General features: G+C 39.7%; 1 protein-coding gene across 5 annotated transcripts in view; it reads left to right on the forward strand.

Moving 5' to 3' along the window:
- DNAI3 (dynein axonemal intermediate chain 3) overlaps positions 1–16,975 on the forward strand; it is a 50,812-nt gene extending 33,837 nt beyond the window's left edge. For 4 of the 5 annotated variants that reach the window (XM_065554142.1, XM_065554141.1, XM_005294458.4 and 1 more), the window contains exons 14-23: positions 1,453–1,526; positions 2,560–2,707; positions 3,630–3,717; positions 6,382–6,512; positions 7,614–7,677; positions 9,295–9,425; positions 10,348–10,552; positions 11,681–11,772; positions 13,588–13,710; positions 15,121–16,975. In XM_065554142.1, the coding sequence (XP_065410214.1) occupies positions 1,453–1,526; positions 2,560–2,707; positions 3,630–3,717; positions 6,382–6,512; positions 7,614–7,677; positions 9,295–9,425; positions 10,348–10,552; positions 11,681–11,772; positions 13,588–13,710; positions 15,121–15,255 (1,191 nt within the window). In that variant the 3' untranslated portion in view covers positions 15,256–16,975. Of the gene's footprint in view, positions 1–1,452; positions 1,527–2,559; positions 2,708–3,629; positions 3,718–6,381; positions 6,513–7,613; positions 7,678–9,294; positions 9,426–10,347; positions 10,553–11,680; positions 11,773–13,587; positions 13,711–15,120 lie in introns of those variants that run through there. The other variant, XR_006172261.2, reaches the window with a different exon arrangement.
- Positions 16,976–18,763: the final 1,788 nt, after the last annotated feature.

Genomic DNA, 18,763 nt, shown 5'->3' on the forward strand with positions numbered 1-18,763 from the left:
TTTGGCTCCGGAGCCACATGCGGCTCTTCAAAGGTTAATATGCAGCTTCTTGCATAGGTGCCAACTCCGGGGCTGGAGCTACAGGTGCCAGCTTTCTAATGTGCTACAGGGTACTCGCTGCTCAACCTCTGGCTCTGCCCCAGGCCCCGGCCCCACTCCACCCCTTCCCCCAAGGACCCTGTCCCTTCCCCTCAGTCTGCCGTGCCCTTGCTCCTCCTCCTGCCCCCCAACCTCTGAGCCTCCTGCACACCACAAAACAGCTGATCGCAGCGGGCGGGAGGTGCAGGGATGGAGAGTTAGGTACTGATCGGTGGTGCTGCTGGCAGGTGGGAGACACTAGGGGCAGGGGGGAGCTGGCAGGGGGGCTGCTGATTACTGTGTTACTGTGGCTCCCTGGCAATGCACACTGGTAAATTCTGGCTCCTTCTCAGGCTCAGGTTGGCCACCCCTGGTCTGCAGCATCAATGCTACAGTGGCACAGGGTCAGCAAATCCAGTATTACAAAACTGCATGATAGACAGTAAACAACCTACATTAGGATTCTAATCCAGCCTTCCTTACTCATGCAAATAACCCTTTGACTTCAGTGGCCATGTTTGTGTGAGAAAATTTAGTAGGATTTGGCTTATAAATAATGGGTGCAACTTTGCTGAGTAGATAAATGCAGGTTTTGCCAATGAAGAAGTAGTCAATTCTTTTTCTAGACAAAGATTCCATTGTGTACATACATTTTCATCTTTTTGAGATTGGGAATTAGGTCTGAAAATAAGATCAGAAAACATTAGTGGAATCAATAACATGCTTTATTTCATCAGCACATTGTTTTCTATTCCATTTATTTTCTGAATAAGTTTCAATGTAAATCTGATTTTCTGTTTTGATCTAAAAAGAGGAAATAGTTCAGAGAAAAGTTATTGGAAAAACATACACAGCCCAATAAACACTAAATTGTTTATAATTACTATAAGTATCATTTGAGATATTCACTTTTTGAATTGCAATTTCACTATGTAGTTGTTTACCATTAATTCTTCACTGATTTGCTATTTGTTTAAGCAGGATGAAATTTACAAGAGGATGGCTATTAGGTACTCACATATTTGACAATTGAGGGCCTGATTTTCAGTTGTGCCAGCAACTTAAAATCTCATTGACCTCATTTCAAGTTGTATGTGCTTGGCATTTCTGAATATCAAGGCACTACTGATTTGCTTGAAGTAGGTTTGTTTTGGTAAAACGTGTTTATTTCATTTTCATATCAATGGGCTAGTGAGCCGTGACTTGCACAGCTGTACCAGTTCTTGGGTACAAATACAGCCAACAGTGAGAGGCTCTCTTTCTTAAAGCCTGTTGTAGAGGCGGTGGAGCAGTAGCTTTGTTGATAATAATTTGTTGCCATTTGTCATCCCCATCTCCCTATAGTATTAATTATTATTATTATTATTATTTTAGGTTAACAGAATGGGCATTGCTTTTGAAAACAGAACTGGAGTTTGTGTGCAGCTTGTAACCTGCTCTCCTGATTGGTAATGCATTCTACAAATGTTTTCATAGGCACCAACAGTCACAAAACATCTCCTGAATTCCTTTGAAAATCCTTCTAAATACACCTTATTCCATCTCTCTGCTAAATGTTTCAGCATATATTCCATGGTGTAACTGACCAAGTTCTGAATTCCTGCAAAGCTGTCTGGAATAGATGAAATTCATCCTGTTGCAGAGGGCCAGCACACAGACCACCACATCACTTAAGCCCCACATAAGGGCAGTGTGTGGGGTCAACTAGCTGGACAGCCTTACAGAGGTGCTTTCATGCTCGCTCTGTGCCACAGAAAAAATGTCTGGGCTGGCCCCACGTAGCTTGTCCTGGAAGGCCACAGAACTGCATTTATGCACAGAAGGCTGCTAAATAACCTAAGGCCATGTCTACACGGGAAACTTTTGCTGAAATAGTGACGTCAATTAGTGTGGGTTTTTAAATAACATTTCTAAACTGGCAAAAGCCCTCGTGTAGATGCAGTTAGACCTGCACATAGTTCTTTTGCCAGTACAACTCATTTCATTCAGGAAGCATCCGCTACGGGCCACTGTCAGAGACAGGATGCTGGACTAAATGGACCTTGAGTCTGACCCAGTCTAACATTTCTTATATTCCTCAACTGGCTGGCAGGGCTGTGGATGCAATTCCAACCCAGAGGCTGGAATAGCAGCTATGGGTGGTGGGCCTCCACAGCAGACCCATTCTCAGACCAAGTAATTAGGCTCTATGCAAGGGAGTGCATTTCATCCACTGCGTATGTAGTTTTCTTAAACAAACTGTATGATGCTTATTTAGCTACAGTATATGATTAAAAACAGAGTGAGGACAAAATGTGGAGTAACAAAAGTAGCTATAAATTAGTTCTCCATTTCTCTGTTCCCCAAACTCTTGCATCTATTCCTATACTAATTTTGAAGATAGAAGATAAAAAACAAATATTATACAAAAGCTTATGGAAAAGTTAAAATGATTTTTAAGCATGCGAAGAGCAATAATCTACAATCTCTGGTTTTGTGGAGCTCCATATTATTTTGGGATCTTCGAGCCCCCAAAACTACTATCCAGAATTCAACTGAGAAGGCAAAAGATGAGAAGGCTATCGAGGCTCCCCCTGATGTGCCGACTACTTTTAAACATCTGGATCTCTCCTGGAGACCTCTCATTAAGGTACTGTATATAATGTATAATCTTGCAGAGTTGTCATGGCATTTTTAAATAAAAAAATCACAGTGCAGTCATGCTAAATTTAGTAAAAAAAGTCATGGTTTTAGGGGGAAAGGTATGAAAATGCAGTTCTACCTCTTCAGAGACAATATACCTAAATCCCTTCACTGCTGCTGCCTCTTTGCCCTGCCAACAGGGCACCAACCACCTGCAGAAGCACCCTCTGCCCCAGTACCCCAACCCTAATCCCACTGGTCAAACCTGAGTGGCACTGTGATCCTGTGCACTAGGTCACAATGCTCGGATTGGGGAGCCAGGTCCAGACCTGCAGGATAGGAGTCACTGCTGTGGGGTGAGTGTATACAGGCTCACTCTCCACCCCCTCACCCCAAAACTTACCATGTAAATGTTCACAGTATTGTGATTTTCCTTTTAATGTTGTTGTGATTCGTGTAGGGGAAGACCACATTTTATCCCTATAACATCAACAGAATAGAACAAATACTTTCCAAACTTAGCTTACAAGAACTTTAAAATGATCTAAGAATTTCTGAATAAACGCAGGCTGCAGTGGAAGTAGTAATGTATAAGAGCATTTTTACCAGCAGGTTGTCTCTTCTGGTCAGAGCAGGTCTAGAGACATGTTTGTTAAAACACAAGTGGCCACCGGGGCTACCACCAGTGGAGCTGACATTGAAGTGGCAACAGTGAGAAATTTTAGGGGGGAAAGCATAATGTAGACTGGACCACTGAGTCACATTTTAACTACTGCTAGCAAAGAAGGGGGCGGAAGCCAGGGTTTGTGGAATCTGAAGAATGCACTTCAGACTGACAGGTCTTTACCATTACAACAGAAAGCAATTTAGCCATATGCCTCAAGTGTTTGACAAAATGAGTTATCAAATACTCCCTTTGTATTAAACAGGCAAACCTATCCAAGAGCGACACAAGTGGAGACTATAGTCCTACTAAAATTAGCCTAGTGGAAGAGCATTTCCATTACAAAATGCAAGGTAATATTTTCAGTTTATATTTTTGAGATATAAGTATTTTCATAAGATGATTTTTCTCTGTATATAGAATAAAAGATAAGCAACATAAATATACTGTAACGAATGGATCAGTTTTCCTAAATTTACTGGTATATCATGCCACTGAAGGTAATGAGCACATACATATGAGAAGAACAGAATCTCTACCAATGGGTCACAGGTTATCAGCTCTCATTAGAAGTTATACTAGCAAGCTGTTTTTCTCAGGAGTACTTACTCCCATCAAAGTGAATTGAGCCTTGGTCAGTACTATGTGTGATTTCCTCCTTTAGAGCCACTGTTAGAAATGTATTAATCTGGGTGTTTATTTTAAATGAACCTTTCCTTACTTCATTTTCTACTCCTTAGGCAAGTCTTCTATTTGCTCACTTTGCAGCAGAAATTATTAGTCTCTGTACGAGAATACTTTCAGAGAAAGTATTCAGAGAGCAAACCTATCTTGCTATCTTAGGTACTTGTAAACTCCCATTACCATAGTATTTGAGTGTTACTGCCACACAATCTTTAATGTATTTATCCTCACATGCCCATCAAAGGTAGAGAAGTGCTATTACTCCCATTTTACAGAGGGGTAAACTAAGGCACAGAAAGGCTAAGTGATTTGCTCAAGGTCACACAGGTCACTGACTGATCAGGTAATTGAACCCAATTCTTCTGAGTCCTATGCTAATGTGTGGACCATCCTTCCTCCCTGCATTGGTAAAGTAGCAATCAAAAGGGAAATACTGAAAAATCATTAAAGTCTTTGGAGAATGGGGAAGGCAATAGAAGGGGGATGAGGCAGATTTGGAAGGGTGAAAGATCCTCAGGTGGGTTTATAAGGTTTGGAGCAAATTAGTATCAATGGGACAGCAGGGTCCTTAAAAATACTTTTGGAAATCATTACCACACTGACCCTGAAGCACTACAACTCCGTTACTAAGATGTGCTGGATCAGATTTATGTACTGCCCACTACTAACTGCAGTTGGTGTAAATAAAAAGTTCATAAATAATTCTACAAACTCACTACCTTAAAATATTCACATAGCAAACTTCAAATTCCCCCAAAATGCCCCCCAAAAATGAGAGAACGCAAGAGATACACTAATCTTTCAGCTGTCTAGTTCTAACTTGCTACTGAGCCTGCGTCAAAGAAGGAAAGTAAGAATTCTGGGACAACAGAATTCATTGTCAATTGTCTTTATCAAGTTCTCAAGATACATAACACGTTTTAGAACAACACAGACTCCAGCAAGTATTAGACATTTTCATTACTGGTGATCATGTTTTTCCCCTCAGGTTGAAAGGGACATTGCCTAGTCAAGTTTCGTCTAAACGAAAGAAAGACCAAGAGAAATATTGCTGTAGTTTTTAATTCCAATATACAGTCACGGTTAGCAGCCAACAAGCTCCATCTAGAGAGCAAATACATCTATACCAGAGAAACTTTACTCATTTGTATAGTCCCACTGAAGTCAATGAGACCACTTGGGTGCATAAATGTTCATAGAATTGGGCCCAGACTCTGTTATGCTCTGAAGTCAGGGTTTTCCATCACACCTTTTCCAGCAGTGCTTAGGATTCTCAAGTGATAGATTTTTCTGTCTATCATCCCAGACCCACAACCCTGCTTATCCATTTACATGGCTGCAGCAGAGCTGTCTCCACAAGCACATCCTGTATTGTGAGTTTTTCTTAGCCTCTCCCATTTAGGGTGACCACCTTTTCAAAAGGCAAAAGCAGGACACATGCAGGAGCCCTGCCCCTTCTCTGACTCCACCTCTGCTCCTCCTCTTATCCCTGAGTCCCTGTCCCCTGGCCAGGCCGAAAGCCAGAGCCAGGCCATGGTAAGAGCCAGCCTGCTGTGGGGAGCCCTGGGTCCTCCACCTGCTCCGGGCGGTCTTACCGTGGCCTGGCTCCAGCTTCTGGCCTTGCCATGGGGGAAGGGACTCCGGGGTAAGAGGAGAAGAAGGGGCAAGGCCTCATGACAAAGGAGGGGGGATAAGGCGAAACTCAGCCCTCCCCACCCTGGAACAGGCTGACGCAGCCCCTGAGCCCTGGAAGGCATGGAGCGGGCGCTTCAGGGAATCTGTGACAAATGCCGTCCCGGAGTCATTCAGCCTGGGACTGGGTCTTGAAATCCACATTTTGGATTGTCCCACCCAATTCAGGATGGGTGATCACCCTCTCCCATTGCTACAACAGTGTTAGAGCTCTGCTGGGGTAGCAACATTGGGAGTACTAGTGTAGACTGGTCATCGGCATTTTAACCACTGCGTTGTGTAAACTGGCCTACTCTAGTGCTCCCGCTGTGGCTGCCACTAGTGGAGCTGCATCAGTGGTGGGCAACTGTGGGAGATTTTGTGAAAAATCTGAAGTATAGGCATCACAAGAGTACTGCTTAGCCTGCCTTCTATTGCTAGCAATCTGTATGTGCTCAGCCTCTTTCCCCCAGCTAGAGTTAAGGTAACGTTCCTTCCATGCCATACTAGGTTCACTCTTCTCTGGAATTTTCTTCCCTTCTTTATTTCTCATCTTGAAAGTTCTAATCCCTCACCCTTGAATTACCTGTAAGGAAAATAAGATGTCTGATCTAGTAAATTTCCCTATAACACCAAATGATTATATCCATACTCTTTTCAAGATAAGATGCAATACCAAATCAAACCAGAAATGTTTGGAGACGAAAATCCTTATAAGCAGTTAAGGGTCCCTTCAGCCAAACCTCTTAAGATACTGGAGAATATCGCCACCAACTTTTTTGTTGGAACTGAGGTAAGTTAAACATTTTGATCATCATTTATGACTGATAATTTTTAAAATAGTGGGGGGGTGCTGAACAATTTACACAGACTGGTGCATGCACATGTTTTCTTTATGAGTTAATCAGTAGTTTTTCACTCTGAATTTGCCTTGCCTTTGTACCCCATTTTGACACATTTATATGGGGGGAGGGATAGCTCAGTGGTTTGAGCATTGGCCTGCTAAACCCAGGGTTGTGAGTTCAATCCTTGAGGGGGCCACTTGGGGATCTGGGGCAAAATCAGTACTTGGTCCTGCTAGTGAAGGCAGGGGGCTGGACTCGATGACCTTTCAAGGTCCCTTCCAGTTCTAGGAGATGGGATATCTCCATTAATTTCTATATTTCTATTTCTATATAAATATTTTACTTTAAAAGATTGCTGGGCCATACACTCATGCTTAAAGGCTGGGATTGAAAGTCAGTGGGAATGGGGTGGCTAATTCCCTTAGGCTCCATTGGAAATCCCAGCCAAAAGGTGTTGAACTTAATTCTTAAACCCAGGAACACAGAAAATGTCTTTATTCCCATTGCACGGTTTCCCTAAAGGTCTCATGAAAGCTTTATCGTATTTTCAATTTTTACCCTAATTTAGTCCTCTATTAAAAATAAGCCTAATATTCCAGCTTCTACCTCATTTAAACTAGATCTAGCTGCCAAAATTGAACAGTTTAAAAGGGTGTCTTCTTAAAATTTCCTGCATTTCTTCCATTTTGGGGTTCCCATTGAAATCATTTTTCTCTCTTGCTGCCACCTTTTCCTAAAATTGTGGGGCAAGGTCCATACCATAAATGTGAACTATTCCAGCTCTACATGAAGAATGCCCTATAAATGCTGATCGGTGACTGCAATTTTTTTAAAATTAAAACAACCCAACTGATAAAGTAATGTGAACATTTGCCCCATTTTTGTAGTCGTGCTAAAACATGTTCAGATTAAACGTATCTAAAAATTGACATTTAGTAAAGAGACTCCAATTTTACCAACTAAAAATAGTCACATTTTGACTAAAGCTTTTGCTATAAATATTTCACCCAGCCTCCATTTGCATTTATTTGATTTCTCTGGCATCACAGGATGGTGAAGTTATTTATTCCGACTGGAAGATGGAAAGAGAGAGTGACTCAGGAAGGCTGATTAGTAAGTTCAAGTTTTTCACCATCAACTAAAACTGCCTTTTTAAGCTAATGGACGGACAGATCGATATAGAGAATACAGATATAGATTTAAGCCTTGTTTTATTACACAAAGATGTAAGCTTTGTAGGACGGACTCTTGGCCTGTCTGCAATAGGAATTTGACTAATTGCTGACAACAGGCATCAGCAAAGAGCCTCCAAACTGGTGTTGAAAATGATTTGACTGCCACTGTAGAATGAAGAAAACCCTTTTCAATACCATTACCGAATGCATGATCCGTGATCCTGAAAACAGTTTTGTCCCATTTACACTAGTAATTAAAATGTTTTTAACACCAGCTCAGTGGGACCTGTTGCAACTGTTGCCAGAAATGGGTCAATTTGTTTGTATAGATGGAGCTTAAATGTAAGCTGATGCCCTGTAAACAGTTTTGAAGAAGACCATTTCCAGACACAGAATAGCAGCAAACGTAGCAGTGATAGAAATCTCGTCCTTCCCAAGTCTTTTCACTTGAAAGCTTAATTGTGACAGGAAATTGCATTTTTCAAAATCACAACAAAATTAATTGAAACACCTATATTAATACATTATTTGGCTGCACAGTTAAAATGAAAATGTCTGCAAATCCAATAGGTCCTTAGAGTGACATTAGCTTAGCCACATGGTACATTCTGAGTAGTATATTAAAAACTCAAATGATACTATATTAAATATTAAACCATTCATTTAACAATATAAAAACAAAGGAAATACATAGTATGTATGTTGTGCAACTTGGCTGACAATGTTGCTGTAGGAATCCAAACTTCTGTATTTCCTGGCTTTTTAATTTTAACTACATTAGTGTAGCTTTTGCATTTAATTGACAGATACAAACACTGGAATATTTTTAGTAACTGAGGGATTCAATAAAGAGGGTTACATTGTGAGAAGCTAGAAGTTTTAAGTTGCATTTTAATGTCTTATTGTTTCTATCATGAACTAAGAAATGCTTGCTGAACTAACAGTTTTATAGGATGATGACTAAAGATATTCAATGTATAGACATAAATAAAAAGCATATTTTAAAAACTTCTCAAATGGTGTCAGTATCTCACAAAAATGTACACTGAACAATAAAGCAAATAATAATAAAGCTAATAATATCTGAATTAATGAAAATTCTCTGAAGACAAGTACAGTGCCTTCTATAGCTCTCCACTAGGATCTCCTTCCTCGGGGACGAATGCCTGAGAGTTATTAGAAAATTAGAAGAGAGACTTAAAAAGAAGAGATTGTATTAAACTAATCAAAATGCAAGGGCCTGTAATCAGGTACTTAAGTGTTTTAACCAATTGGCAGGCAGGCACAACTATGGAAGTTTGATATCACAATTTTCTTGGGCAAAACTGCAGACATACATTTGGGTTGAGGCCGCTTTTATCTGTGCTAGTCAGCTGCAGAGCACATGGATCTGAGGCACAAAAACCCAGGAGAGGGAATCTATAAAGATAATGGATCCAATCCTGCAGTAGTTATTCCAGAAAAACTCCTACGAGGCTGAGGACTGTAGGATCAATTTCACTATCTTCAGAAAACTAGAGTTACAAGTAAATAATTGTCCTTTTCATTCCATTAGGTCAGAAACCAGCTAACAAATACACCATCCATGATGGAATTGTCCATACTATACAAAGATCTCCATTTTTCAAAGACGTCATTCTTAGTGTTGGAGGCTGGAATTTTGCCATATGGAAAGAAGGTGTTACAGTAAGTTACTTTTGGCAACAGACATACTAGAGTTGATGGAGAAAAGAATAGAGTAACTACAGGATATAGCCTCAGGGACAATACTCACGGAAATGATGGTAGATGGCAGAGCTGGCCAGTTTGAAAATAAATTGGGTTAAAAAAATAAGCTATTTTCTCCTGCCAGAGTGAAGCTTTTAAAAATAGTGTTGTAAACTTGGCTCCAACGGAGGAAGCAACTTTCTCTAATACCAGCTTTTGTGACAGTTGTGGCTTCTGCCCAGGCTATTTACATTTCAAGCAGTCTGTTGTGAGTCAGAGGAGCTGAGAGTAGAGGTAGGATGTGCTAAACAATACTACAGGCTTAAGGAACCCCTATTAAACAAAAGTAATGTGAACAACAGAGTAAAAGAGACAGCAAATAATAATTCATTATCTCTTTTTTCCCTTTGGAGTTACAGCACATCAAAGGGCAAAGTGTAGTTACAGGGAAAAGGAAATGCACTATTCTAGTCTAAAGATAGCAAAGGCAAGGATGGCTATGGTAGCATCCATACCAGTGAGGAATGGGTGCGGTCTTTTGGCCAGCCAAATATCGAAAAATATGTTTCTTACTATTGCTGCCATCTGGGAATCCAGGACTTTAGTTGCATCTAGCAAAACCCAGATTTGTTGTTTGTCTTGTTTGTCAATTGGTAGCCTCCCTTAACTGAGGGAATGGGCATCAACTTTTCCACTTCCCTACAACACTTCTCTTTACCAGTCAACAATATACAGGCTGGTTTTGACACCATAATTACTTGTGTAGTGGGATCACTCAGAAATGGTAATGGTTCTCGCATTACACAAGCAGAAGTCTGGAAAGAGTTCTGACTGGGTTGGTTTTTTGGTTTTGATTGTTTTGGTTTCTGTTTCATTGACTTTTTTTTTTTTTTAAATTAAGAGCGGCCCAATCCTTCAATCATGCTGCTCATCAAAAAGATATACTGTAGGACATTGGTCCTTATCAAGAGCAGGAGTTTTCTTCATTGGTAGAGAAGATGGAAATATTGATATTTGGGACCTACTGGAGAAAACACATGAGCCATCCCAGACCCAGAACATCTCTATATCAATGATCACCTGCATCAAACCCTGGATTGTCTCTTGTATGTTGTCGTGATTACACTTTTCCATTACACTGTATCTTAAAAATAAATTATACCATGATACTGGAAAGGCTTATGTATATCCTTAACTTTACACACTGTGCATTATTCCACTGAAGTCAGTGAAACTATGCACAGTGAATAAAGTAAAACACATGCATAAATCTTTTCAGCACTGGGGCCTTCATGTTTTTATCATGACACAAGCAACTAGGCACAGTTTCTTTTGTTTTTTAATATTGTTATCAAAATATTGTTTCTATTAAGCAAGTTTGAAAAGGTAAAAATATATTTCTATGTAATAAGGGACATTTAATTATTAGAAAAACAAGACAAAATAAAGCTATTTTTTGCTGCAAAAACCAAAACCTAAAAAAAGTAACAAAAATGAGTCTTTGGGAGCTATTCGCTTTCTCTGTTTAAAAAGATAGATAGATGTGCACACTTGCTTAAGCATTTTATCAACACTTTATGAGGTTTAAGTATTTTATGTCTGAAACTGTGCATCTTAAATAAAATAAAATATCTTTCACATTATTTTTAATAGAGTCAGAGAAACACCTGAAACTTTACGTAAGAGTTTTCAAATTATATTTGCCTATTCCCCGGGAAATAATGGAAACTGCAGACAAGCTCCTTGACCCTTCCTAGATCATAAGCACTTCGGGGCAGGAACCATCTTTCCTTTGGGCAGAATGCCTAACACAGTAGAGTCCCAATCTGTGATTAGGTTCTCTTGGCACAACCACAATAAAATTAATATCCAATGACTCAAATAACCATATTTGGAATTCTGTATGAATAGAGGCCTTAGCTGAAAAGTTAATCAGTAAATACTAGAATTCATGGTTAAAAAGATGCCAACACAGTAATTGTCATACTGGATCAGGTCACTGGACCATCTAATCCAATATCTGGCAATGACCAGGACCACATGCTTCAGAGGAAGATGCAAAAATACCCACAGTGGACAATCACAGAATAATTTATAAGGGAATTTTCTTCTTAGCCTATCAGTTAGCGTCTGGCTTATGTCCTGCAGTGTGGGGGGTCACACAAACATTTTAATTTACTTTCTGCATCCTTAGTAATAGCATCATTGTTTATTTTGTTTTCATAATCTTACAGCAAAGCAGCACTTTTTAGCCATATCTGATGACTTTGGAACACTGCATATTTTAGAAATCTCTTGGACATTAAGTCACCCTTCCAGTAATGAGGTTTGTAACATTTTCTACTTACCCTGTAACTGACTACATATGTTGTGAGGTTTCATGGAGTTTTTTTTCAGGCACATCCTTTCAGGTTATCGGATTCCTACATATTAAAGGTGATTAACTTGTGTTCGAGATGATCCACAGCCATGATCTCATAACATCTCACAAACCAAAGCTGTACCTGGTAAGTCCTCAGAGGGGAGACATCAGAGGAAAACCAGTTGTTGCAAGAAGCAGAGTTGGCAGAACTCCATCATTATAACCAAGCAATGGAAAAAATGTAGACAAAGTGTCTAAATGGTACAAACACCGTTTTTTGCCACGTGCATAAAATGGCCCAGGTTTAATAAACTACTTTCTATACATTTGCCTTGATTTATTTCCTATACATTTTGCATAGCTCCAAGAATGTCAGAGACTTCAATTGAGCCATGATGATTTATACCATCTGAGGATCTGACTTTAGATCTTTTAGGATATGTTCCTGCTAACTCTTACATAACTAGCCCTCACAAACTCTTTGGGACTGCTCATTTGAGTAAAAACGATTAAATTATAAGCTCTTAGGGGCAGAGACGGTCTTGTTCTGTTTATTATTATGCTCTAATAAATCTGTTAGTCTCTAAGGTGCCACAAGTACTCCTGTTCTTTTTGCGGATACAGACTAACACGGCTGCTACTCTGAAACCTGTCTTGTTCTGTGTGTTTGTACAATGTCTACCATAATGGGGGCCTGGTGCTGTAATACTACAAATAATAAATAATTTGCATCAATAATAATTTGCAAAATTAGGAGCTGAATTTGCATGTCTTCTCTCTCTACTGCTTTCATTCAGTTTCACTCAGCTCCTTCTCCCCACCAGAAAACAAGTTAGGGGCCCCATCTAACTCATTCTAACAATTTTTTCTGCTGCTTATTCTGTACTCCTTATTCTCTTTCCTTCCCCAAACCACTCCTGCTCACTATCCCAAACCTTCCTCTTACCATTTATGTTCTCGTGTATATTGTAAACTTACTATGAAGTTATGGTATGTAACCAAAATGAAACAATATGAATACTGGTGATAACTGGCACCCTGGGCTCAGTAAAGAGAACCTCTCTAGTTCAGGTTAGGGACACATTTCCAGTGAGGGGAAACTTGCGCTGCTTCTGCCCATACTGTATTTGTTTTGTGAGTAGAGGGCTTTACTGGACAGAGTTGTGAATATTTATCTACTTACTGTAAAAATCTTTAAATCCTGTTAAAAAACTCTAGGATCTTGAACAGTCATGTTAGGGAAATTGGTGCACAGTATGACTCAAATAACTCTGATAGCGGAGAGGTGGGGTGGGGGGACTTGGTGCATAAAAGGTAACTCAGGGCTAGTTTACACACAGACCTGGATTGATTTAACTGAAATCATTATCGTAAAACCAATTTAGTTATTTTGGTGCAAACCTGTGAGGTGTCACTCTTGTTTCACAACGTGAATGGATAAAGTCAGTTTGTTATTGAGACTATAAAAGTGACTTTGGCCGTGCACAGACTTGCACCAAAAATACCTAAAATCAGTTTTAACCCAGGCCTTTTGTTATTTTACTGCAAGTCTGTGCATAGACCCACACTAGGATAGGAAAACTGATAACAGCATTATCAGGTTCATCAGGAAACGGTCGATGTATTACATTATTACAGAATTTCTTATTTAGTTCTGCAAATTTAAAAAAGATGCTTTAAAACAATGCAATATTACTGTAGATGGATTATGTGCTGAAAAGTGCAATAATTAAGATTCACTGTGATCACCACAAACCATGATTGCCTTTGTGTTAATAGCGTGCCAGTGTTCTTCATTACTTTGAGAGAGAGGTCAAACATCTGGATTATTTTGAACAGCGGCAAGAATTCCGAGCCAAAGAAAGAGAGGAATTGGAGCTGGAGAAACAGAGGAAGAAGATAGTAAGTTGTGTTCAGGAGGTAGAAAAGCTAGTTTATTATTTTGATTTTTAAAATATGCCTCTCTCTTTGCTCTGGGAAAATTTCCTATGGTATTTCCATCTATTAGGCTTTATAAATTAAAAATAGCTTTTGCTTAGCATTTTCTAAGTAAATCCAACTGACCACTTTCATATTTATAGACTAGTCCATCATTTGGGGAAGAGAATATACTGTACTAGGTCATGCTTAACCCTTCAGTCCTTACTCAGCCAGCACTCCCTTTGACTTCAATAGAGTTAGAGTGGAGATCAGTTTGACCCTGTTTAAGAACTCTTATTAATTTGCTTTCCCCTTTCCCCTAGCTGTACACTTGAAATCTTAATTTAGGTGCCATTTTTGTAAGTATTATTCTTTAAAGTCAGCAGGCAGAGGCCCCAAACCTTCAGCCCTTAGTTACATATAGCTGTAGTGTCATTGAACTCAGTAGGACTCTTCATGTAAGTGATGATTACTGGCATGAATGAGGGTTGCAGGCCTGAGTCCTACATACATAAAGCTAGAACTATTAAATTATAACAGTCGGATAGAGATGTTTTTCCAGTTTGATATTTTAATTAATGTTTTACTCAGATTTGTTTTTTCTCGTTTGTGTGCCCTCCATATCATCTTGTTGGGAGTGTGTTACATACAACACTGTTATTCCCATTGGCAGTAGTAGAGGACTATGGGATATGCCAGATGCAACAATTCCCCCTTGCAGAGAGAGGGAAGTGTAGTATGATGAGAAGCACACTAAGGAAAGTAACTGAAATAGTTCCCTGATGGACACCCTACCCTAATCCTCAATTACTGAGGGGCTATCTTCACTCATTGATATATTTTGCTTTCCACAACCATCTCTCTGTACAGCTTTGCATGAGTGATGTACCCGAATACTTGGATGCTAACATCTAAGCTATATTCTTAAATTTATTCACCTAAATGTGGGTTATTGCTGATTATGTACTATAGGTGTCATATGACTTTTAAAAACAAACATGGTATTTGTGGATAATTAAGCACTATACCCAGATGTACAGACACTCTTTTCTCAACCTATGTATTATATAATGTTAACATTAGCTTTATATAGAGCATTCTATACCTGGAGTCCTGTGTGGTATGTGAAAGGAAGTGAGCCTTGAACAGATAATGAGGCTTGTCCGTAGGAGGTACTATTGCAAGGGCTTGGAGAATTAAATCTATCCAATAGCTCTGTGTTGACATGACTAATAAATGATGTTACCTGGCTGATGAAATGGCAAATCTGTGCATGTGGTTCTCAACGATGCAGTCAGCATTGACAATCACTGACTGCAAAGCAATGGAATCGTATTAATATTTCAAAGCTAACAGCAGCTAATAATGAACTATTGGTTACTTTTTCCTCAGAAAGTGGCTGGTGGACAGAAATCAAGAGAACAAATGGAGGAGCAGATGAATATAAATTATGTCGATTTTCTGGATGAAGAGAAGAAAATCCTGACAGGACTTGGGCTATTGAAAGCAACAGATAGATTTGCCTAGAACAGAACAGAACAAGCATATTGGCAAATGTGCATTTTTTTTTTCAGGATAGGTTGTTTTGCTTTCTTGGGAAAGCAGCATCTTTAGTATGAGAACTGTAAATATAAAGCATATCACACCTAGGCAACATTATCTCACTAGCTTTATTAAGATGTTTGCTCACAGCAGCAGGCGAGAGAACACTTGATTTGTGAGATTCCTGCACGGCCATTCATTAACGAATATAGTTGCAAATCAGTCATCTCCTGGTTTAATGGCATTATTTTAAGTTGTCTTACTTATTTATTGTTACAATGCGCCTATCCAGTGCTGTGCCTGCTGTAAAAATATTCAATGAAAAACCTACTCAACAAGTCAAAATAAGACTATAACATCCTCCCCTGCAAACGGCTCCTGTTCGAATAGAATACAGGATATTAATATTCCTGCTGCTCAGCTCCAATAAACATCTCCCATTCCACCCTACCTCATTCCCAAAGCACTCAATTCCCCTGGAAAAGCTCGAAAGAAAAGGTTACTTTAAGTTTTGCAGCATGCCCTGAAGGTTCCAAATATGGGCATGTCATGAACCAAGGGACAAAGAGAGCTCCAAAGCCAATGACACTCTGCCGCTTGCTGCCTTTGGTTTATACCAGGAGGGACCAGTCAGCACCTCAGATGACCACAACTGTCCTGGCAACATACGAAGAGAAAGAGGTAGTCTCTCAAGTGGCTGGGACTGAAGTCTTTAAGAGCTTTAAATATCATAAATAACGCCACACACTTCATCTGGGCAGATCATGAAGCACTGGTCTCCTGTGCTCTTTTCATGAAAGCCCAGCTCATAAGCAAGTCACTGTATTCTGAACTACCTGCAATTTCTACATCATTTGAAAATGTCACCCCAAACAGTGCACACAATCTAACCTTTGGGTGATTAGGATGTATAGCATGGCAGATAGTACGGGACTTACTGTGTTGTTAAATACAGAGTGTGGCTGTCCCACGGAAAGAACAGCAGGAAATGCACTGTCCTAGGGGACCTACATTTTGATTCTATCGGACGTGTGAATTGATGCCACTTTACAAGCTTTGCTTCAATATTCAAAGGCTTCTTTGAGCCCCATCTCTGGGGGTTTAGTTAAAGATTCTAAAGTGGTTGGCAGGATTTCCTTTGTTGAAGACTGTGAGGAAAGAGATGTACATATTTTAGGCTATGTCTACACTACGCAGCTTTTAGCGACCCGGCTGTGCCCATACAGCCATGCTGCTAAAAGGCGCGCAGTGTAGCGACTGTTCGTTGGCAGGAGAGAGCTCTTCCCAGCAACAAAAAACATCCACCCTCAACAAGCAGCGGTAGATTTGTCGGCAGGAGAGCACTCCTGCCAACAAAGTGCTGTTCATACCAGCACTTTTCTTCGACAAAACTTGTGTCTTTTGGGGGCACGTGTGTGTGGGGGTTTTTAACACCTCTGAACAACAAAAGTTTTGTTGTTCACTTGTCAGTGTAGACAAAGCCTTAGATAGAAGAAACAACATACAAATACGAGCTGGACGCTCATCAAGAGATTTTGATGAATCCTGGTATCTACAAGAATGAAGCTCTAGTGGCTAGGTATGAGATTGTAGAACCTGGAGGTGTGTGTTCCTTAGCTAGTTTTCCTGTGTTGGGATTAACAACAATTTGTACATAGTTAAAGGCAAGCACAAGATTTAAAAAAATAAAGTGTTTTTCTGTAAATCCCATGCAAGATGACTCTTTTTTTCCTGTCTGACATTTATTTTAAGATTCAGTTCACAGTTTGATTTAAGCTGATTCTGAACAGTGGGAGGATGGATAGGAGGGTAGTCACAGAGGTACTGGAGCCCCTCAGAACACGTCTTTTATTTGCATGCTGCAGTTTGTGAAAGTTGTTCTGTGAAGAACTGGGTGGTTCCAGATTAGCAATGGAAATACAGAGCCTTATATCTCTAGGCCGCTAGTTTGAATCTTTAGCAACTAATGATAGTGACCAGAGACAATGCACTGGCTGTCACATCTCCCATCTGAAATGAGCTGACAGGCTCAATCAAGCTTTGAGTAGATGTCACAAAAATCACATACATAAAAATTGGCACTGAGTGGCCATTTTGTTGTCAATCACAGTGGAGGGACCAAAGAATGTAAATGGAGACCTAACTGCTTTCATCTTTAGCAGGTGGTCACATCTGATGAGGGCTGAGGATCATTTCTAGGGAATGATTCTGCTCTTTTTGTAGAATCAACTAAATACCATTACATTGTGTGGAACACATTGTGTGGACTGGTATAAAAACCTAATGAACGGAATAGAGCTCTCAATATTTCTGAGAGAGAATAAAAACCGTGTTCTAATTTTTCCTTGGTCCTTTCACAGATCTCTGATGTCACAGCTGTATATCAGAGCTCAGCACAGCTGCATAAGAACAGTTCCTTCTTCACTAGAGAATTCCCCAAACCAAAAGCCTGGGCTTGTGTAAACCTGATCTTTGGCAGAAATTGAGTACAAACATCACAGCACAGGACTATGGATGTTTTCCACACTGATTGCAAAGGGCAACATGGAACAATGACAATAGCTTGAATTAGAGGGATACCAGCAGATTAAGTCATATATGTAACACACATGATTAAGGAGCTAATCTTAAGCATAGCTTCAGCAGAATAGGTTAATAGTAATATAACTATATTAATTCACTTCATGAGAAATCGGTGAATGAATTTTTGGAGGGTCTATATTCTACATCCCATACCTTACAATTTCTATTTAATACTAGATATGCTTAAAATAAGAGGGGAGTCCACATCTAAATCCTGGATTCAAGCACTGCTAATATTTGCAGAAGTATCATGTACACTTAAAGCTCCATGTAATTTGTTTTAAACAGCAATACATTTTATCTGAGGCTGGTCCTTTTCCTGTTATAACGTGCTGATCCAAAACCACAGATCTAACCCCCCGTCCCCCAAGTCTAGGACATTTCAGAACTGGAGCATCTCTGCTTAAAATAATCATTTTGTTCATCAGATTATAAAATGATTCCTAATTTAAGATTAGTAAATGCTTAACAAATAGAAGACTGGACCCATAAAAATATGTTGTTCCCCCAAGGAAATTAGATTGTATTAGAAAAGAGCAGCTTTTCCTAAGCACACAGTGGATGTTGCTGTTTGCATTTCCACTGAAAGGCAATTATTCCTGAGAGATGAACCATGTGTTATACAACAGCTTTAATATCCACAAGCGTAAATGAGTAACAGCCTCATTAATATTAATGCTCATCCTTTATCTGCAGGGATGACTCTTTACATAATGCAGTGTTCTGCCTGTTGCTAGGTTTCCAAAGCCAGGTCAGATACCATGTAACTGACTAGAACCTGTCAAGTGGAAATTAAATGGATCAGAGAAGGACAGATTAAACTCTATACGGGTGAATTCACTCTTTCCATGACTCACTGAGCTGTTTTGAGGGTCACAGACTCCTGTCAAATGAGTGTCCATATGGTCAC

Source organism: Chrysemys picta, chromosome 8 (genome assembly GCF_011386835.1).
Source record: "Chrysemys picta bellii isolate R12L10 chromosome 8, ASM1138683v2, whole genome shotgun sequence".
In the NCBI taxonomy this organism is placed as follows: Eukaryota; Metazoa; Chordata; order Testudines; family Emydidae; genus Chrysemys; species Chrysemys picta.